Here is a 22,782-nt window from a genome sequence, read left to right as displayed (position 1 = left end):
TATTCAAAGAGTACATTTTCAGCAACTTGAGACAAACTCATCCTTATCCAAAGTCTTTTCTGTGCAGAGGAGTTTCTTGTGCTACCATGGGATTGACAGCTGTGCCTCAGTTGCAAAGAAACCATCCTTATAAACACAGGAGGGCCAATCAACCCACAGCTTCAGTTAACTGTTCAAGGTTAAATGACAAAAACCTCCAAAATCTTCACAAATTCCACCTTGAAGATGTAAATCAAACAAATATTAGCAATTAAATGAGACAAATGTAGCCATAGAATCTAAAGTGTATTCTTTGCTCACTATCCATCATTAATAACGAGCCACTTTTTGGTGCCATTTTAAAGATAATCTTTCTAATGCTTGAAATTCTATCTTGAGGCAGATGTTGGTCAAGCAGGCACAAGAAACAGAGAAGCTACTGTTTCCAACAAGACCTCCTGCCGGTGCAGTTGAGTATAAAGCATATCAAATCAAGCAAGAAACCTTCTTCTGTGCTAGGAGCTTTTAATATAGAGGAAACGTTAACAAACCTCTCAGACACATTACTTTACTCATAAATGTGACTGTCTCTGGAGAAGCCATATGGGTCAGTGATTTCCCTCTGTCTGGAAGTCAACTTCTAAAAAGGTTAGCTACAATATCTCAATTACCAACTGTTCAGGAATACAATGTCAAAAAAAAGACAGGGGAAGTTGTTTATTAATCAAAACGCAAAACAAGCGATGGAGTTTCCCTAAGTATTTACAAAATGGCCTCAAAAGCTTGACCTGCTGATCCCCTTCTCCATTTTATTTTGAATTTTAAGCACTTCATGTTTTTCTTGTCATTCTGTCCTAGCAAATTACTGCAAGAGCAAGATCATGTAGTTCAAAACAAATACTCATCAATAATGAAAAACAGCCTTTAACATCCTCAAATACTGCTTTTTGTGGGTTTTCTCCTCTACTTTTTATGATGGAGGGCCCATTTTTCCTTTCATTATTCAATACTAATTGAAATATGCAGATGAATGAGGCATTTTATGGTAAGCTTTCTGTATAATGTATTCCACTTCTGTGATGAGTATTTACTTTCTCACACGCTTCTACAATATAAGTATTTCAAATTTGCACCAAGCAGTTGATGCAAATTTTCTAGCTCTAACAATGAAGATTGCTTTATTAAAATCAATCAGATCAATTTTTATTTGGTAATAATTTGTAGATTGAATAATTAAAACAGCACTACTTTTTTGCTATTTAAATTCATGTTTTACATGACAATAGAAAAACTCAAATCTGATCGATTGAAGAATTCTTGTTATTTGGTCAAAAACTTTGTAGATTATTATAAAGAAGTAAAAATTATGCTATGGTAGTTATGGATAAGTCATCTATTTTCAAGATGTTCTAAACTTTCAAAAATTTCAGATTTAAAAGCTAACTGGGATTTCTTACTGTGGGTACAGCTGTATATTGGGTTTTATCCTTTGTAGATAATAATGTATAAGATAATAAGATAATAACGTATAAGACAGAAAGCGCTGCAGTTTCTGAACTGCATTATCTGAAGTGCAGATATTTTTCCTGGAGTAACTATTAACACTCCAAAATTTGCATGCAGTGTGCAAAAAGTAGCACAATAGCTGCTTCCCATTTCAAATTCCACTCTCGCAAGGTTTCTAGTATTTTCTCCATTTTGCTGCATGACTTAAATGACTTTTAACAAGTTGGATCATTGGAGGTGCCTACCACACTGCATAAACAACACTACCTCGGTATTCCTGCTGGCGTCCGACTACCAGCTGCTGTTTATTCAGGAAGTTTAAACCTGCTTTTGTATAAAGCCCCTCTTTCTATTATTCAAGCTCTTCAGTACTGACCAGTTTCCTACGCACCGTGGATTCGGACTCGAGCACGTGATAAAGCGCTCGCTCTCACGCGCAGGCCATCGAGGAAACCAGCTGTACGGGGAACCGCCGCACAGCTCGGGAGACAACGAGCGTTTACGAGCCGCCCAAACGTTGCCCTCCTTGCTCTGTATCACGGTGAAAACAGCTGCGTCCAGCAACGAGGAGGAGGAACGCGCCGCCCGCGGAGGCGGGGACGGGGGCTCCGCCGCCGCGCCGGGACGCCGCCGCCGGCGTTCTGCGCGTCTTCCCCCACCGCCGGGCCTGCTGGCGAGGCCAGCTGCGCGAGGAAGCCCGGCCCCCGCAAGGCAGCGAGGACTGCAGACTCCTCGGCGGGGAAACTAAGGCACATTGCTCCAATCGGTGCGGAAACCCCATCCAAAACGGCAATTTTCTCTCTGAAAATATCAAGCTTTAAACGAAAGCAGAATACTTGCCGTATCTGACTAACGTCTGCTGGAAAACTTTTTAAAAAGTTTTTAAAAGGTATTGTAGTATTTTAAGATAAAAATATACGAATCATATTCTTCAAGCACTCTGAGCAAAGAACGATAAAAACAGAGCAGATGAAACCTTTTCAAATTCTTAATAAAATCAAAATTTCCAAGTGTTAAGCTATCAGAGTTTGCTATCCAAAGCGTCAAAGCAATGTTAGAAAGAGCAAGGTGAACGACGGACTATTTAAATCTCAGAAAGACGCTCCAGACCTGACAACACACTCTCAAAGTCAGGGCAGGCTGTAAAAGGGAGACGAGTGGAATTTCCTGTATCCACGCAACCATCACGATGCCATTCACATGCTCTACCCACCGTCACATCATGATCAACGGACTAGTGCAATGAGGAAAAAGTTGCAATCAGGTTACAGGAAGAGAACTGAATATCCCTGCTGATTACAAATGACAGCTGATTTTTTCAGTCAGGCTTGCACTTGAAAATGCACTAACTCAGAGGACACACAAACTCCTTGGAAGTAGGAGGACCAGCGTCAGTGCCACTTGCTTCACGTTCCATATGCAAACAAATTAGCAAAGTCTCAGGTTAATTTAGAGTTTATAACGATCCAGTCTCGCCATGAAGATCTGCAACATGATACTGTAAATATTCCTCAAAGATAGATAAGCACAGACCTATGGATCATCAGCTCGACCCTGAATCAAAAAATGCCCACCAAGTATTGTGTAGCCCAGTAAAAGGAAGCACAAAACTAAAGGCAAAGACTTCCATATGCACATATTCACTTTGAAATCAACTCTTTTTGTTGTTCTACTACATTAGTAAAAGAGTGTAAGGCTTGAATTTGATCTCAACCTATTTGACAGAATTCTTGACTACTCTTGTCCACTCAAGATCCACATCAAACTGAGTAGCTACCGTACCATCTTCAGAGTTCCTAATAAACCAGCACTGCTCTAATACATTAGATTTACACAAATAAGTAAATAAAAATGAATTTAAATCAGATCAGTTACGAGGTCGTCTTCACTGACACCATTATGCTCCTGGACAAACGGGAGCCCTTTATTATCAGCTCCCATCTTCCAGCTGGGTCTCTGCTTTCAGTCTACCTTCTCAAAAATAGCTGTTCTATTTTTTCTTTTTCCCTTCTTGAAAAAGGATTATATTGTTCTCACCGTTCTGAGTCCTCTTTTTCATTGTTCCAAGTACACAGGCTAGGACAGACTCTCTTGACCCACGAGTCCTGTGTTCCACAAGAGATATTAAGTCTGGAGGGGTCTCCAGAGAAGCTATTTTACCACAGACTGTAAAATGTTTCCCATCTCCCCCTGCATCAGCCCACAACAAACTTAAAGGCTAGTAGTGAAAGATTACAGCCATAGCTCAAATGTGCCAGAGGAAAAGAGCTGGAGGCTCTACCGACAATCTCTAGTGTCTTCAATTCCCTGATACCGCAGGAACCTAATTAGGTTAGACTGCCAAATATTCCTAGAAAACAGACCATGGGCCATGTTACAGGAAACTCCTACCAGCCCTCACCCTCAAATCTGGCCAGGGTGGAACACCAAAAGCACGCGCAAGATGGTTTTAATCAGAGCGTTTTTAAAAACACTGAAAGCTGGGCCAAACTTTCAAGGGTAGTATTCGACATTTTTTGCTGTTCTCCACTGACACAACCGACTCCTCCATGGCCTAATTAAGGCCAGGGGCAGGTTGTAGGTTTTTTTCTAATCTCATACCAAGCAAATAGTTTCTAAAGAACTGCTCATGGCTTTCGTAAGTGTGGGATTAATTAACACAAATGTTTGCACTTACAGTACATAACATTTTAATTTTTAAAGTATTATGCAAAGCCCTAAAGATAAGATATTTCAAGCCAGGTGGAACAAGAATTTCACTGACTACTTAAATCACCCTTTAAAACAGGTGCCCAGCCAACTGGTACTTCATAAGCTTAATAAGTCATGATATAAGAATCATGAAACGCTGGCATTTAATATTAAATATAAGTAACGCTTTTCACAGTTATCATGCTAATCATATTAAGTGACAGATATCAACATTTTAATGGAGATGACATGTCACTAATGACATGCAGCAAGTTGAGGCATATAAAAAATACAGTTTGGAGAATCAGAATTGTATTAAAAGAGAGCATGCCATGCACAGCTCTCAAGAACTCACCAATTCCATAGACACTGAGCTGGCAAGCTCTGTCTGAGGATTTTATCACAACTTCCATATTCTGCAAAAAAGCTGAAAGATGCAACATTTTTTTTCAGTACTGAAAGTTTGTTATTTCAAAGTAAATTGTTCTTCCATTGCTCACCACTGTAGATCAATATAATGTTATAAGCTATCACTTTTTATGGTCTAATGATGACAACACATTTTAAATTCCTTGATTAAGCTGCTTGAGTAATGACAAAAAGATTGGACCTTTCCAAACACGCAAAGACAGTGAATCAACATCTGTCATCTACAGAAATGGTACAAACGTCATCTAATGTGATCACATCAAACACGATCCATCACTCATCTTTCATTCCACTTCATCATATTTAATGTGAAAGCAAAACCAAAATTCTCTAAGTATTAACAGTCAATCTGAGAAAAAATATAGTATTTTAGGAATAGTTTATCACAAGACAAATACAAATATCTACAGTCCGGCCAAAAACTAAGTACAGACTTTTCTTTTGTACAAAAATTTAAATTTACCTTTCAATTTCTGAAATCAAAAAATAGCATTTCTTGTTGATTTAACTAAAAGGTTTATAAGAGAACTCAATCTTAAGAAAGGGAGAGTATAAGCAGAGTGACTTACCTTATGTTTTTTATTTTCTGCTTTGTAAATCTTCCCTTCTATCCCTTGCAAAAAATTACAATCAGTTCCCACAGAAAAAAATGAGATAGTCTTTTTGGACATCCTTACAAGGCACTGACATCACCTTGACAACACCACCATACTCTGAGCTGAACAACAAAATTACTCATTTTGAGCCAAAATGGCTTCCTTCATGGAATGGAAAAACAAAATTAAGTCATGTTAGTACTGCAGAAATATTTACTATCCCTAAGAAAATAATGATTAGTAACACCATGACATTGCTATTTTGGAAAAAAGGTCTACCTACAAAATGGTTATTAAAATAATTTTGTTTTAAGGAGAAGTGATGAGAATTTACCGTATGTTATAAAATACTAGAAAGAGGTCATTTTTAGCAGCAAGTCTATTCCCCACTTAATCAAACAATATGGTCTTCCTCTAAATACTTTCCTATTTGTTAAATTTTCTTACAGAAAACACCACCATCAGAAGTCAAAAATATTTTCGCTAAATAAATCTGGCCCAAATATAGGATGACAGACACCATGAAGATCACAGCATCTGCAGAACTGTAAGGGAATGTATATACCTTGGAAACCGTGTAAGTGAAAGGATACAAGTTTTGGTATAACGGGATTAATGATTTCAATGCACGGCTTGCATTTATAGCTGTTGCACGAACCATAATAGGAAGAATTTTTCCATTCACAATAGCACCATCAAAGAGTGGACCAAAAAATGGAACCTGAATAAAAAATTAAAAAATTCAACATAAAGCAAGATCTTGGCTATAACAATTAGCAATCAACATTAACAATAGAGCACTCAAATATATCATTTTTTCTCCTCATTGCCAGATAATCAGAACAGTTATTGTGCTCCATGACAGACCTTTTCTCTTGTGGAAATATACAGCCATGTAACTGCCTGATATCCTTGGAAACGGATAACACACTATTTGAGGAAAATTAAGCAACCATTTGAATGCTATGTCTCATCAAAGCTTATTTTTAACATTTTCTGGCAAAATCCGAAGACAAGTCATGCATAGGATGTTAATGAGGTTCAAAGGTTAGATGACAACAGTGTAAGTGGTAGTAAGCAAGGGAATAATTACTCCAATTTTAAAAGAATACTTCTCTTGGCTTTAGATATAACATGTCTGCAAGGACCAAACCAATGTGTAACAGTCACACAGTCACTGGTGGACCCTCGCCTTCCACTCTTTTTTCCCTTTCAGTCTGTTCTTACTTGCTGTGTTATCTATACAAATGGATTGTAAGACCTTTGCAGAAGAAATCTGTGGTGAAATTTCAGCCTCTTTGGAATGCGTCCTGAAACTAATTTGCATAGCACAATAATTTGATTTATCAAGAGAAAAAGAAGGCGAGGGTACACTTGTATGTGTATATGTACACACAATACAATTAAACTCACTTTAAGAACTATATGATCTTTTCTTTTAAAATTTTAAAATCAAAAGAAAATTCTCATTATAGTATCTATGGGAAAGCCTCAAAAATGTGCACATTGTGCAACGGCAGACAGCTAATCACCAGATGTTCTGCAAACTGAGACTTTAAATGTAAAGATTTACTTGTTCAAAAGGTACAGAGATCAGTGGAAAACTTTGATGCTCCATATAAATAACACCCAAAAGATTCACAGAACAATTGGTTCTTATGTTTCAGCCTCACATTTTTTCCTGATCAATCATCACTTTGCACTTAAAGAAAGAAATGAATATGAAGTATTTTCCTTTTCTGTGTGTGCAAACAAGGTTCTGAAGCTGCTAGCATGAAGCCTCTAAAGAATAGCAAAGGCTGTGAATACAGTCAGGAATGGGAGCAGAATACACTAAATACTCTCCCTGCTAAGATGATACTCACGCTGTAAAAGATTTTTAGATCTCTGTATTATTTTTGCCATCAGTCATTTAATGTAGTTTTGAAAACACTGAAATCTGACGGAAGGCACTCATTTTCCACAGATGAGGACCTCACTTTGGAATAACAACACTCCATTCCCTTCCCCCAGTAGTTTTCCTTCTTAATCCCCCTCCCAACAGTGTAACTCTTTATACTTCAACAAGAAAACGAATACAGCTGTCAATTAAAAACACAAGTTATACAGTAACAAGACCATGGGTATCATTCCATATCTACCATCAGACAGAGATCATCATATAGAAGGATTCCTATTTCTGTTATACCTAATTTATTAATCTTAGTGCTTCTAACAAGAACAATGAAACATTTAAAATATAGAAATTCACGGTAAGTGACATCAAACACAGAAATTATTCAGTATAGATACTCACAACTACTTTTACTCAGTCAGTGCTCAGTACCCTAAGCAGTGTTTTAAGAGCACAGCCAGCAGAGACATCTGAGCAGTCATTAGAAAGAATGTGTGTGCATATGCCTAAGAGCTGAATCGTCTCTGCTTTGCTGAATTAGCGTCCAAACTGCTGTGTGGAGTCAAGGAGAAGATGAAAACCGGCTTTGAGAGGAAGAAGGGGGAATATGACACAGATGCAGAAAGCTGGAGCAGGACATGATTCAGCTCCCACAGTCGTGTATCAATTTTGAAAATAATAATAATAATAAAAAACACAGACTGCAAAGTTTAGCTTAGTATCTAAAATATTAATGTAAAGTATTCCAGCTTTGTTTACAGTTTACGATGCTGGCAGATATGCTTGATAGCATCAGGGCTCTGCAATTTCAAGTTCTTTCTTTTACCTATGCACTGCACTCACTGAGTTCCTCCTCCTCCTACCAACCATTGCAGCTGTCGATATAAAAAACAGATTATCTCTTGGGTCAATCTATTATCCCCCAAACCCACAATCAAAACGAAACTCAGTTCATCCTAAACATATAAAGGAAATGCACACACACACCCCTTACCTCAGGCTTTTTCATGATCTGGATACTGAACATGTGGTTTTTCATGGGATAGATAACTATAAGAACATCACCAAATTCTGTTGGAATTATTCCTCTTCTATAATCTCGAGTGTGCTCAGACCAGACAATGTGTACTTCATCATTTCCTAAATGTCTTAGCTGGAAAAGCAGGGATAAAACCCCATCAGTTTAAATATATCCACAGACCTACAGCTATATGTTTAAAATTCATGTTCCAAAAGGATAAATATACTAAAAATGAATATAATAAAAATAAATAAATTATACTATAGTTCTCTTAAGTTTTCAATCACAGCATAATGAACAGACGCAACAAAGCCAAAATTTTGTTGAAATTATCTCAGAATACACCGTGATTCAATCTGGTTTACTAAAATGCTTTCAAGTTTGCCGTCATTTTTGATTGGCAGCAAGTTACTAAATTCAGACTTTTCTAGAGGAATTTTAAAATTATATGGATGAACTTCTGTTTAAAGGATACGTATTTGAACAATCTTTAACCACATCACTCTAGCCAAATTCCAGACAGGCTGCCACAAACAAAAAGCTTTGAAGAATAGCAAGTGCATTTTTCATGGCCCTCAGACTAAATGTTAATTTTCCAGTGAAATATGTAAAACTTTAGAGTAACTTCCCTCAAAACAGTTCTTGAAAAATTTTTCAAAACTAAATTGGTTCATCAAGATCAGTGAGGTACCTTCAGGTCTAATCCAAAAACCAGACTAAGGAGCATTATGAACACTTTCGTGATTTCTGCACTGAGAGTTCAAAACGTTCTTTCTGCTAAACAATATCATCCAAAAAAACAACAGTTAACATTGTGGAAAGAGGCTTTATATATACACTGATCAAAACCATTCAAAGTTTCCTTCCGATACGGGTCATTTCTGAAATTTCAAGCTAGTCTCTCTTTTTTTTTCCTCATTGTGCATCATCAGTTAGAGCTGACAATTTTCTTCACCCAGTTTTTCAGTTTGTTTGCACAGCTTTAGTTAACTGGAGTTTGTCAAACAATTGTCTTGAGATTATTCAAAGGACAGCACTGGAAACTGCTGTTTATAGGTAACATGTAGATACTAATCTGAGCAGGTACAAGAAGATCTTTTATAAAAAGAGGCAACAATTTCAGGTATTCATTTTCAGAATATAACTGCATTTTGAATAAAAGCAAAATATATATACAAATACTAGAGAAATTCAATTGGAAATATTCACTTGTTTATATTATAAAACCTCCTGGAATGCTATTTTGGTCGTAAGCAAAGGCTTATACTGGCTGTCAGCAGCAGCCTTTTAAAAAAAAACCCAGCTGCTCTTCTGCTCTTCTCCCCTGGCTTTGAATTGTATCAGACTGAAAAACAGTGCTGTATTCCTACAAGAAAAGGGTTTTCCTCAGGGCCGGACTGGGTAAGGATGGACAGTATCAATACTGAAATTCAGTACGATGCTGAACAAGTCACTTTTTTGTCTGGATCAGATCATACGTATATCTAATCTACAATGATCACAGTTCCTCTGAAGCAAGTTTTGCTAGCCTCTTTCGTAGGTGGCTGAATTATTTTGAAGAACATTGTTAGTTAGGGATGTTCTTGCGCCACCTGTAAACTTGAGCCAACAAAAGGACTGGTTATAACAACATTCAGCATTTTGAATTTTATTTCTCTAGATTAGAACAAAACCAGGCAGCAACCTGAATGGCTGACATCAAAAGTCACAAACACCAGCTGCAGAAACTGCATGACACTTTGGGATGACTAGTCCTGTTGAAAGCAACTAATGATAGAACTGTTCTGAGGGCCTGACTCTCTTCTGCCTTCCTAGGTCACTAGGTGAGGCAACAGTCCAACTCTCTTTTGAAATATGGTAATGACAGAAGGGCATGAAGGACTGATGGGCCCACACTTAGAAGCAACCTAAAGGCTTAGGAAGGATGAGACCACCTAACAAAGGAGAAAGCAAGAGGCAAGTCTGCTTCAAAATGAAATCTTGTGAAGCATGAAAAACTGCATGATCCTAGGTTGACAGATGGCTATCTGGCACACCTTTATTGAACTGACAGCCACAAAGCACAACGAGGACTGATACATCCATCATTGCATTATGCCATTCTTCATCATCAACATCAGACTATTTACTCAAAGTCTCTCTCCTTTACTTACCATCTTTGGACTCACAGATAACAAACTTATACACTGGTAGATTTGAAACATGGGGCAGGGACATTCTACATGCCAAATAAATGGCTTTAAAATCCAAAACTTTTAGAGAATTTAGATAGCACAGCTTCTTGAGGGCATCATCATCTCTGAATTTCATTTGTCAAAGGTTGCCCCTATGTATAGGTCCAAACACCAGTTACTGAAACCTGCAGATGCAGAAGTGGCCATTGCACAAGATCATTGAACACTTCTACCCAGCTAACAAGACAGGACATCAATTCTTGACGCACTTTTGGGATGGATAACAAGACTGAGCATCATTACTGATGTATGCTGTCAAATCAGATTGAAACTGATTCTGGATTGTGATAATAGTGTTATGCAATTATTTCATGGGGAGGTCTACTGACAAGGTGCACATATTTCTGGATGCCAGGTATACTAAAGTCACTAGGGATTTTTCCCTCCATTCTGAAAGTTTGCTTTACGCCCCCACAGAGGTGTGGGGATATGTTCCAGGGTGAAAGCATCTGCTAACTTCTTTAGAGGAAAAGAAAAATGAATCAGATTATTCCACTGAGTTCCAAGTCCTGCTAAGTGTGTTTTGCCTCATGATCACTACCAAGAGTGATTTGACAAAGATTCAAGTTGAAGAAAGTGTAGAAAGGCAAGTAGGTGGATGATGATATACACTGTGTATCCTCATTTATAAACATGCAGGGTACTCAAGATCAAAACTGTGATCAATGCTTTGCTTCCATTACAAAACGCAGAAAAATGGCAAAACAATAGGCTGGTATACCAAGTTGGGTATTCTTGATTTTATCTTTATGTTTGGAGAAGTATTAAGCATTGAGCAAGTCATTCTGTTCTTTTTTCAAGAGTAGTCCAGAACAAGCTCTAATCCTAACATATTGCTCCTTATTGCCTCTTTCAGAAGTTCTCACTGTGGTCAGCAAGCAAAGCTGATAAGAAAGCCTGAATGGTAGCAATGTTATTCATCAACATCCTTGATTCATGAAAGAGATCCAATACCTGGAAATTGTCTTGAAAAGTTTTCCAAGGACTGCTAGTTTTTGCACGAACTTTTTAGAAAGAAGAATTTCAGTTTTTCATCTTCATTTTTCAGTTCCCTATTGAACGACCTTGAAATTGAGCAGTGCTCCACAACAAAGCTCTCTTGCAAGCATAGCAAACATTAGAAGAATCCATCATTCACTGGAATTATTACATCAGAGAAGGGCCAGAGCCTGACCTCTCTCAGCCTCAATTTGGATCCTTTATGTTGCTGTTCTGGATTGGAGGCATCCAGAATTCAATCTCGTGGACACAAAGGGGACGAAGATACTGAGCTATAGCCACCTCTGCCCATTGAATCTTAAGGACAGTGAGCAACATGATATCCCAAAAGAAGGTGTCATCCCAATGTTACTTAATAGAATCAGATTTGGTGCGCACAGGATATATAGGTACCAAGACTGAAATCTGTATAAACAGTTACACAAAACTAACCACCAGTTTTGTAAACTATTATACCCTCAAACTCAGTTCCTGATCTTATCTTCCAAAGATAATAAACTCTAAAACTTACAGCTTCCTATGTGCATAAATGATGATAAAAAAAATGGAGTGCAAATCCTTGTTAGGGATTTAAAGCAATACTCTACATAACAAAAATCACTAAAACAATGTTAATACTTCAAGTAATTGGTAATATACCATATTTAAAATGCCCAGGACTGCAGTTACATACCAATATTCTGATTTGCTAAATACTGTATAAATGCAGATCAAACTGCTCTAGAGATTTTATAATTTAAGCAAAAGGCAAGAGACAAAATGGAGATGGATAAATACAAAAAAAAAAAAATGTAAAAAGGCATGAAAGTTTAGGAAAATGATTTTCCTAGTAGCATCCTGAAAGGACAGAAGTGGAATAAGAAAATACCCGGCAAGGCTAGAGAAAAGGAGGTTTATCAACAAAGACACCAGTTTAGGATGTAGATAAATTTCATTTGTGCACATGGAGAAGAAACAGCTACATTGCAAGAAATTTCATATAAAAAGGATCGAGTCTTAAGCACAGACTGAATGTAAGAATCCAGAGAGTGGACCAAATTAAAGATGATTACTGGCTACAGGCACAAGTGACAGGCACAACAGTCACGTTATCCACGGTGATCCAGAGAGGTGGCAATGAGAGAGATTAAGAGTTTTGTTTTAGCCATTTTAAAGCTGAGTTGATGGGAAGACAGCCCTGAGGAGATGTCAGAGACAAACTGATTTTTTAAGCTTCCTTTGAAACTCTACTCCATTAAAATAAATATATAAAAATGACCAACATTCAGGTTACCTGAAATTTCAAATTTAACTCGAAATACTTTAAAATATTCTTATTCTATAGCCATCATCATGTGTCAGCTTTCCTAATACGTTTATGTTAACTGAATACAAAAGAAACGTGAAATAAATATAACCAGGAGGGATGATCAAATCTAATTTTGATACATTAGTGTCATATGCTGTACATGTTACAATAGCAGCCAGGCTTAATACTAAGCTGCAGGCTATACTGAAATTTCCAAATGGCAGATTGTTCTAAGTGATACCAAGTATAATTGAAGTAATAAACGATAGTAAAAGCAAAGCACACTGTCAGGAAGAATTTAAGTATTTACTTTTTAAAATTAAATGAGTTAGGTTTGGAAAGACAAGACAAGTGAAATAATGCAGGGCTCAATTTACAGAAAATTCCTTTTATTTATCTGTTGCATTAACCCTTGAACTCTTGCCAAAATTACTGTAATTTCTAATACCCACTTACCTAAACGAGGGAGAAAAAAGGCTATTATATTTTCTTATGATACAATAGCTAGCCCTCAACTCTGTTTCTTCTTCAAAAATGAAAGTGTTCATTATAAAAAGAACAGAAGCAAAAGCAGAAACATTTGTAAAGTAATGGCTTACTGTAGCTAGTTTTGCCCATTACAGAGGGGCAGCCCTGCTGTCTACAGTATATTTACTCTCTGGTTGAATTTCTTCATGAAATTTCATTCCAACAATTACAGTTTGTTTGTTTGTTTGTTTGTTTTTAGTAAAGCAATTTGTATGCATAATTGTAGCTTGAAAAAAATGTACCAATGATTTACATTTATAAACCTTGACTTCCCAGCAAATACTAAAACTAGAATAATAATAATAAAAAAACCCTACAGACATTGGGAGTTAAAAGTCTTTTATGTCGTGGGGACAATGTTACATGTAACCTAGAATTACGTATTACAGCCAAAGCTCAGGATGAGTTAGTATCCCAGGAGTTAAAAACATTACTGTTTTTTTATTTAAACATCTTGTATATAGTATCTATATCCACAACGCCTTCACTTCTTTCCAAGGCTGAGGAAGGAGGAGCTGGCCAGGTGGTAAGCTGTAGGAGCACACACACGAGCTGTTTCGCTTTGTGAACCGAGAGTCTTCATGGTTTCATTTAATTTTGAGGCTTTCTTTGCAAGCTTACTCTTTTTGTGTAGTTACACAAAACTTTCTACTCTAACTTTTAAGGAAAAAAATGATTGAATTAGAGCTATTAAACTTTTCATTTACAATTTTCCAATTATATATATATATTTATATAACTGTTAAGTTCCTTATACATTCAGAAGGTTTTTATCTGTTCTTCCTGAATTCATGCTTTTTTCCTGCTTCGGTCATGTGTTCAGAGACCAATGTTTCAGAGGTATCCAGGACACTTACAAGTCTTATTTACCACTCAATAAGATTGATGGAAAATAAGTTTAAAATTGGTTTGGTCTCTGAAGCAGCAGAATCTTGATTTTGCAGTGGCTGGACTGGCAGGAAGAAGTTTTGTTTTAATTTAATTTAATTTCCATTTATAAGATGAACCTATCATGCACCTCTGGGCACATTTACAATACAAAAACCAGCAGCAGTTCTAGCCAACTACTGCAAGTTTGCTTGGTTTTCTTTTTCTGAATAAAATAAAGAAAGAAATCTCATGAAAGATCTGCAGAGAAACGCAACGGCGTTCCTCTGGAGGTCACGAACAGTATCTGCCCTCAGCATAATTACAATCGTTCGTGCACATGGAGCTCTCAAATGGTATTTGAGGTCCGCTATACGGGGAGCTGGCGCGGGGCAGCGCCCGGTCAAAGACATTCCTTCTCCTGATCCGATCGCAGCCCAGGCAGCCTAAGCAGCTGCAGAACCTGCAGACAGAATTAGGCCCGTTTCCCTACTTGTGTCTCCTGCTGTGATTTTTCTGGTTTCTCCCAAGATGCAGCTTCATTTGATGGTTTTCTCAAGTTTGGGACAACATTCATTACACTTCTTTCTGATGCTGGTCCACTGATGCCTGATGGTTCTTCCTACACAGTCTTTTCATGCTGAGTAGGAACACTAAAGATCCTCCCTTCCTCAGCCTATCCTCATTAAACACATACAAAATAAACACTTTTGAAATTTATCTCTATTAAATTTGGTTGAAATGGACCAAAGTTATCAGGGAAGAAAGGACATAAAGGAAGACGCACAGACCTTCACTCACTGGGAAACTGGGCTTTAAAAGAGCAACAGAAAACACCCACTGGAAGAGGAGGAAAAGGAAGTCACACAGCAAGCAAGTAGCCTGAATACAGTTAAATACCCCATCAGCAGCTGAATTAAGACTATAATCCCAAAGTTCTGGTGCATACACCCTCCTGTCACATCCATCCAGGGCTCAAGCATCCTAAATCAGTGAAGAGCGCGACTGTGGGCGAAAGAAATGAGAAACAGGCCCAAGGCAAACTGGAGTTGTTAAAAAAGCCCAGCTGACACCGTTTTCACCAGTTCAACCACAGGAGGCCTGGAGCAGCCCCGAACCGGGGCCGCCCGGCACAGCCGCACGCCGAACGCTCCTGGAGACAGGCACGAGATCCTCCCGCGGGCTCTGCTCAAGCCTACGGCATTTGCAAAGCTGCTTAAGAAAAACGAGCTACTTTTCACTACGAGCAACCTTTTCCCCTTGTCAACGCTTTCTAATGCTCTAATTCAAACAGATTATAACCTAACACTGCAAGGATAATGATAAGTTGTGTTTTATGAAACCAAGTTTCAATTTAAAAATACGAGAGCCAGTCAGCTTACAGGACTACAATAAAAGCAACAATCTTGCTTTAAAGTTAGCTATTTTTCTATTAAAACATGTTTATAATTCATTTAACAACCTAAGTGTTCTCCTGGCTATACTTCATGAAATAAAAAACAGAAGGGACGAGGCATCGTGGGCGCACAAGGAAAAGTACTTTTTAATTAAAAGAAAAAAAAGCTAAGATGCCACTGTGAGAAGTTAGAACTCATAGTCAGTTTATAATAACAAGAATAACAAGAATAACATTTTTTCTTCAAGTTGAACACAAAGAACAAAAAAGTCATTAATAATTGAAGTTTGCCAGAGGCATGGCTATTTCTCTCTATACTAACCGTCTACTATCTAATTTAATTACAAGTATTAAGCCCCATGCTGAGGTCAACCAGCTTCAGTTCCTCCAATATTACACTTCAACCAGTGCTCATTAACGTGTCTACTGAATGGATTAGCACATCTGAAGATGTATGTACAGAGAACAGGGGACAGTGTAATGATAGCCAATTGTTCATTTATAATAGGACACATGTTCAAGGCCTTAACTTATTATCACTAATGTGGAATTTATTAAATTCTAAAGAAAAAAATACCAATACAGAAAACCATTTTTTCTTAGCGTGGCTATAAGAGACCACATCACTGTTGAGTGTTTGTGCCTATTCCAAAACAATATATGCCGTATACAATGAACATTGTCAAATTCTTAAGACTCACTTTTAAAAATGAAAAATTATGTTAATAAACAGCACATGACTCAAGTGAAGAAGTCATCTTAAGAAGAACATTCCAAGAATATTCTAATAATAGGATATTAGAATATTCTAATATTCTAAGCATTCCTTAACCTGCATTTGAAGTCTCAAAGTACTAGATCATGAATTAAATACTCTGCTTTTTTCTTCCTACCACTCTTCACCACTATTTAGTCAGCAACATTTGCAATAATGGCAAATTAAGCACTACGTCAAAATGAGAGTTTGGTAAAGAATAATGTATATGACACAACCTAATTCAATAAAATACAAAGTATTAGAAGGTTAGGGTATTATGACATTTTATGATTCTTTTAGAAAAAGTTACTGAATTTTCTTTTTAGAATGACTTCTCAATTTTTCCCTGGTTTATTACTGAAGGAAAACTTGTTATTCAGATACCTACCTTTTTTGTTAAAGAGTCATCTGAATCAGAGGGCATTCTTGTTGATACATGAAACATTACTTCTACTGTAGAGGTAGCAAAATACGGAGTGGTCAATCCAGTGCTTTTGTTTTTTTGCAGACCTCCCATAAAACCACAATGATTTGTGAGATTTACCTAGAAGCAAAGCCCAGGAAACATGAATAGAAAAAAAAATCAGGTAATAAAAACATTCTTTAGATAAAATTTTTAAATATGCATTTTAAAATAAATTTAAAAAATTGAAGGCCTCTTTCACAACATATTCACCAGTACAATTATGTTTATCTGGAAGAGCTCAAACTCACTGATTAGACTGGAAATCAACTGCAGTGCAATGTCATTCTATATTTCATGACCATCACAGATGCTGACAGGAAGACAAGGTTAGAGAGAAGAAAGCGAGGGAAGCGTTTACAGGTTTATCTCCTCATTAGTTGCCTGTAGTCACTAGTGTGTGCTTTCTGAATTTTTAAAAATTCCGTGGTAGGTCCTGAACTGACCCTGGTAGAAGCCCTACATGAGAGCCAGACAATTTCAACTTGCCTTTTTATCTTCCTTATCCTTTCCAAGAGAAATACTCACTCTGTGAAAATGAAAACAAAACCCGATGGAAGCTAACAGAAAATTCATAAATAAGGTTGTAAGTGATAGCTCTACAGGAAACAGTTTGATGCTGAAATAAGTGACCATGTTTAATGTTTTATTTCACGTTTGCAGCAGTGCCCATAGAAGGTTATATCACAAATGTGAATACATTTAATCTTAGCCCGCCGGGAATATGTGCACTTTTATTTTAATAAAAGATCCAGAATTTAATGTCAGGAAGTTAAAATATTTGATATGTTCCCATGAAATATTAACCTAAATTAGCAACTGTTTAATCTAGCTACTAAAATTAACATATTGAAGATATTTGAAGAAATTAACAATTTTTTTTTTTCTCCTGAAGAATCAGGAATGTAAGAAAGCATAATCTATGTGATGAAGTCAGCAGAGCTTTAGCAGTTTTCCTCTGTTCCTAAGGAAAAGCCAGACTCACTATCCCCACAGTCAATCTAATAGCTCTCTTGCATTCCAAAGGAGCAGGAAAAGGAACAAAGATGATGGACACTCTGACAAGCCGCAGTGGGAGCAGAAAAAGTGCAGAATTACTGATACAGCCAGCCCAAAGCAGGAGCGGTTCTGGTACTTCTGTGGGACACATCTGAGCTAAACTTTACTCACGTTTCATTACAACCGAAGTTAATCCTGTGCAGTCAGAAAGAGAGGAGGTAGGAAAGGAAAACCTTACAACACTATCAAACCAGTGATTAAATCGTGGTAGTTCTAGCTGGATGATGAGGTATAGCACAGTATTTCTGTCTGCGGGAAGAGACATGAGAGTGGAGTGTGTGAACAGACACGCTGCAGTGGACAGCAGGCGGAAGGGAACATAAGAGGAGCTCCATGCTCTTACGGTTGGATTATCATATTTGAGCAAAACTCGAACTTTCATGGACTTTACACTTTATAGGCCCCCAGGGCAATCAAGGTGCACCGTTGTCAGTGCCTGAACACCAGGTACAGCAGTGAGTACTACTGAATCATCTCTGACTGCACAGACTTCCCCAAATCAGAAACACTCCTCCATAGATAACTACTACTGGTAATGAAACTAAAACCAGAATTCTTCTCTATATAGCCTGCTTGCACAACAGTGTATTTCAGTACTTGTGAAGAATGTTAATGATCCAAAGAATTAGAAGATCCAGAGTGATTTATATTTTTCACTGCAAACAAACAGAGGAAAAAGGTTTTTTAATAAATACCTCCCAGCCAAGGCCAGCTACAAAATCCTCATAGGCTTGACTTCCCCCAGTATTAGTAAGAATGGAGTGTTTATCTTCTTGTCCTTCAGCAACATAAAACACTGCGATCTTGTGTGTCTCTCGGCTGTAAAACACAGGATGGTCACTGCACGACAGTGCCTTTGCTAATAGGAACCCCACATACACAAACAGTACACACACAGCATGACTTTTAAAACTTAGGAAAAGACAGTGAAGGTACAGTGCAACTACATGGCTTCTTCTTTGAACGCTTTCCATACTTCCATACTGTCTTTTCTGGTCTGGTCCTTTCTGGAGCTTGAAGTTTTGCAGTGCACTGAAGCATTTACCCCTGCAAATGCCATTTCATCACTGAATTATGTAGGATGGTGCTAGCAGTACCAGCTGCTAAAGGAATATTTGGGGTTTTGAAAAAAACCCTACTACACAGGCATCATTTACATTCCACTACACATTAACAACATGCCTTGTGAACGTTGCAACAAATGCTTCTTACGCAGATGAAGTAGGTACCTTTAAGTCCTACAGCAAGGTCTTCTGTTCCCAGCCTCCCTCCTGTTACCTACCGAAGGTGGTTTCCTACCCTTCTCTGACTCATTATTCAAAAGCGATATGATCACGAGAGGATCAAAAATCAGCTCAGGTAGAAACTGTCAGCTTCCCAGGCTACTTTGAATGCATTCAGCCTCGAAAGCAAAATAACCCATCCTGTTCTTCCGCTCCTAAAATTTTCCCTACCCAAACTATTCTATAATGTGTTATGCATCAATATGTTCATAATTTTCACAACTTCTGTGGAGTTTATTGTATTCCATGATATTCTGTTTGTAGAATTTCATTCTACAAAAAATACCTCTAAATATAGTGCAAAACGCATGGATCATTTACAATTTTTTAAAAATAAAGTCTCAAATCTATATAAACCAGAACCATTTAAGTACAAGTGCCCATAAAATAAGTAGTCATAAAAAGAATTTACCATTGTCTTGAATCCAAATTTCGGAGTTCTCGAAGTAACTTTTCATTTTTCTTCAAGAGATGAAAGCTCCTTCTGAACAGAGAAGTGTGTAACACGTTTATGATCTGCTCAGCGATGGATACAGAACAGTACAAGAAATGTACAAGAACATTTCCTGCTCCATTCGAGAAATAGCCAACAAATGTGTCTGCCTTTTCAGCAGTCCCTTTTTTACAAAATGATTAAGATATCTTTCAAAAATATACAAGCAATTTTTTACTCCAGGAAATTTTCTATATCCATTAGAGCCCTGAGAACAACCTTTACTTCTTTCCACTTTCTTCTATCAAACTATTGGATCCTCTGTACAGAAGGAGAGCATGCCCTCTGATGCATATATAATCTGCACTTTATAAGGCCAAAATATATGTGCTTACTGACAAAAGGCACTCCCATAACCAACCATCTTATGGAGTGAGAGCACTAAACATTGAGCTTTTGCTTTTCTGAACTGCAGAAGAGAACAGGACATAGCTCACTGGTCACCCAGAAGCTGTAACAATTTAAACAAAGATCATCATTATCTTACAGCAAGAAGGGAACTTTTCATTTTTTTTTAAATTGTGCTTAAGATTTTGCCTATAAAACATACAGAAATGAGTTTAAGAGCAGTACTACTCAAGAACAGACTGCTTTGAGGAATCAACGGCCCATATAAGAAATGTTATAACATCAAAACTCTTGATGTCAGAGGATTTCATCCCAATTCAGCAATATCTCAGTGTCATAGGTCTATTCTTCTACAGAACATCCATTTCTCCTCATAGTAAGGAAATATTTCAGTGCCTCCCATATGGAATTTGGCAGCTATGGTAAAAGAAGATTTCAGAAAGACCCTTAAATTCTAAGATGCTAATGTCTGTATGCACTCACATGTATATGCACAGACATACTTAAATACACCTACACATAAATAATAAAGATATCAAACACAGAAAATACTCCTGTAACTGAACATGGTTTGTCTCCTATTGTTCTAAGCCATATTCAAACACTGCCAATGCTGAAATAAATGTTTGGGGACAGATCTCCTTTTATGCAATGTTTTGGGCTTCATGCAAGCATGCTTCTAGCAGGCAGAGAAACAGGATACTGCCCAGCAACACAACAGTTGAGAATACGACTGTTTCAGAGTCTCTGTCAGGCACAGAAAGGTAATGATTTTTGCAGGACCATACAAGGAAAGCAAATAATGCAAGAAAGATGTCTTCTCTACCCACGTAACATCCTTTAGTTGAGTTGGTGAAAGGATTATTAGAAAGGAGAACACTCCTTCCAGTCTCCTTCCAACATTGTTATTATATAAGGACATAAGGGCAACAAAAGCAACAGGCTTCTCCTTTCTATCTAAATGACATACTGAAATGCAGAAGAACATGCCATTTTCCCCCTTGCTGCAAAACTCCTCCCATGTTAAATACTTGTGTTGGCTAGCTCATGGTGCTATTTGTTAACTCACTCTATGATCAACTACTGTTACTTAGCAAGAGCTGCACAATTAAAAAAAAAAAAAAAAAAAGAAAAAAAAGAGTTATTTAACACTGGGTATTGTCTTTCCTTTTTACCTTTTATCCCAAGAATTCATCCCCAGTATACTGAGAAGCAGTCTGCAGTAGTAAAATGCTGACTGGGGCTTTTGTGAGGTTGGCTCGTCCTGCTCCATAGCCTTCATATTTAAATCATTGAAGTGTTTTTCAACAAACTCCCTCTCTTCTGTGTGCTGTTTCAGGATTGCGTTGATGACATCATTCTCCTGCTTTTCTGAGATGCAGACTGGCTGAGGAGCAGGAATGTTGAGTGAAACACCAGTTCTCTGTAAGCATTCAGGGCTTGTAACACCTAAATACTGCAAGAGCTCATCAAGGGCATCTTCTTCATCCCTAATTGTATCCCACGTTGGTACTGTGTCTCTAAATTTCCTTTTCACTTGGAGTGTAATTCCATCCCTTGCAGACACATCCTCCACGTGCTCGTAAGATGAAAGAGTATCTTCTGTTTTTTCTTGCTGGGATAAAGAAAGTGCAAAAGATGTTTGTTGTGAAGATCCACACAAAGATGATGGTCCATACAAAATGGCAGAATCCCATGAGTATTTGCCAGATAGATCACGCACTATAATTCTGACATTTGAATTAGCAGATGCAAGTCCAGCAGACAGTCCTCCCCCAGGCATGTCGTCTTCTGCTTGGATTTGTATACAAGACACCAGGGAAGTATTGTTTAACACAAAGAACTGCAGGTTTGGGTTCTCAAAAAGTTCAGGAGAAAGTTCAGGACTTTCACTGTATGGATTGTCATTGTTTTCACACACTTGACTAGTTAGCATAGCAGGACCTCCGCTCATAGGATAGTGGCCTAAGTGGTTGACTAGATGTGTTATCACAGTACGAGCAGCAACAGAAATTAGTCCTTGTTGTATGTGAGTTTTCACTGTGGGAGAAAGAATATAGAGTTTAAAATAGAGCTGGGAAAACAATACAGTTTTACATATTTCTTTTGGTCCTTCTTCCTTGGGAGTTTTAAACAAAGAATGAGCAAAACAGGGTTAGGATAGAGCCAACTCAATAATGGAAAGATGTATGTTTTGAAAAATACTAGTCTTATAAATGAATAGCAAGGTAAATCAATATAGTTAAAGTATCCTAATGGTTTTACAACCTACCAAATTTCCTTACTCTACTTTTGTGATCAACATGGTTCTTCTAAAATACTCAACAGCATTTCTTAATCTAGTGAAAATAAATCTTAAAATTATTGACGAACTAGAGACCATTAACTACAAGTCATCCACTTTCCAAAACAACAATGGAATTTTATACTTATACACACCATTACTTTGTGAAAAACAAAGGAACAAATATGCACACAACACCTAATCCATCCTAATTTCTCAAGCGACCAAATAGCTGCAGGTTAAGGTGGGAATGATGCCGGATCACTTTAAAGTACCATACCAAAAGGCAGGCTATGCATACTAAACACAACCTGATAGTAGCAAAATAAAAATAAAAGAAAAATGTCATGCTGTAACTGCACTTGAAAAAGTTTCAGGCTGGAAAAGCTTGGAAGGTGAAACAGAAGTTTATTGTATCTATTTTATGTAAAATTCATCTTGTGAAATGTACTGGTATTCAAACATGGTACTGCCACTTCCTCCTTTGTCATGTATTTCCCATTGGTATACAACACTATCTGCATTTGCAAACAGACGCCCTGCTAGCCCAGAATAATATTGTTATTGGATTCTTCTATCAAATCCATTCCACGTTACTCATGAAGTAGAGTGGCCTCAAAGCAACTCAAACCACCAGGCAGACAATCCTCAACTGCTCACGATGCCT

General features: G+C 37.5%; 1 protein-coding gene across 10 annotated transcripts in view; it reads right to left on the bottom strand.

Moving 5' to 3' along the window:
• The window catches only part of RALGAPA1 (Ral GTPase activating protein catalytic subunit alpha 1), a 130,400-nt gene that overhangs the window by 25,953 nt on the left and 81,665 nt on the right, over positions 1-22,782 (bottom strand). For all 10 annotated transcript variants that reach the window (XM_062577979.1, XM_062577982.1, XM_062577984.1 and 7 more), the window contains 6 exons: positions 21,007-21,871; positions 19,403-19,474; positions 18,403-18,526; positions 16,574-16,729; positions 8,090-8,248; positions 5,795-5,922 (listed from right to left, as the gene is read on the bottom strand). In XM_062577979.1, coding sequence (XP_062433963.1) covers positions 5,795-5,922; positions 8,090-8,248; positions 16,574-16,729; positions 18,403-18,526; positions 19,403-19,474; positions 21,007-21,871 — 1,504 coding nt within the window. The remainder of the gene's footprint in view (positions 1-5,794; positions 5,923-8,089; positions 8,249-16,573; positions 16,730-18,402; positions 18,527-19,402; positions 19,475-21,006; positions 21,872-22,782) is intronic.

Source organism: Rhea pennata, chromosome 5 (genome assembly GCF_028389875.1).
Source record: "Rhea pennata isolate bPtePen1 chromosome 5, bPtePen1.pri, whole genome shotgun sequence".
In the NCBI taxonomy this organism is placed as follows: domain Eukaryota; kingdom Metazoa; phylum Chordata; class Aves; order Rheiformes; family Rheidae; genus Rhea; species Rhea pennata.
The sequence above is the reverse complement of the archived record's forward strand: the minus strand, read 5'-3'. Positions and strand labels throughout refer to the sequence as shown.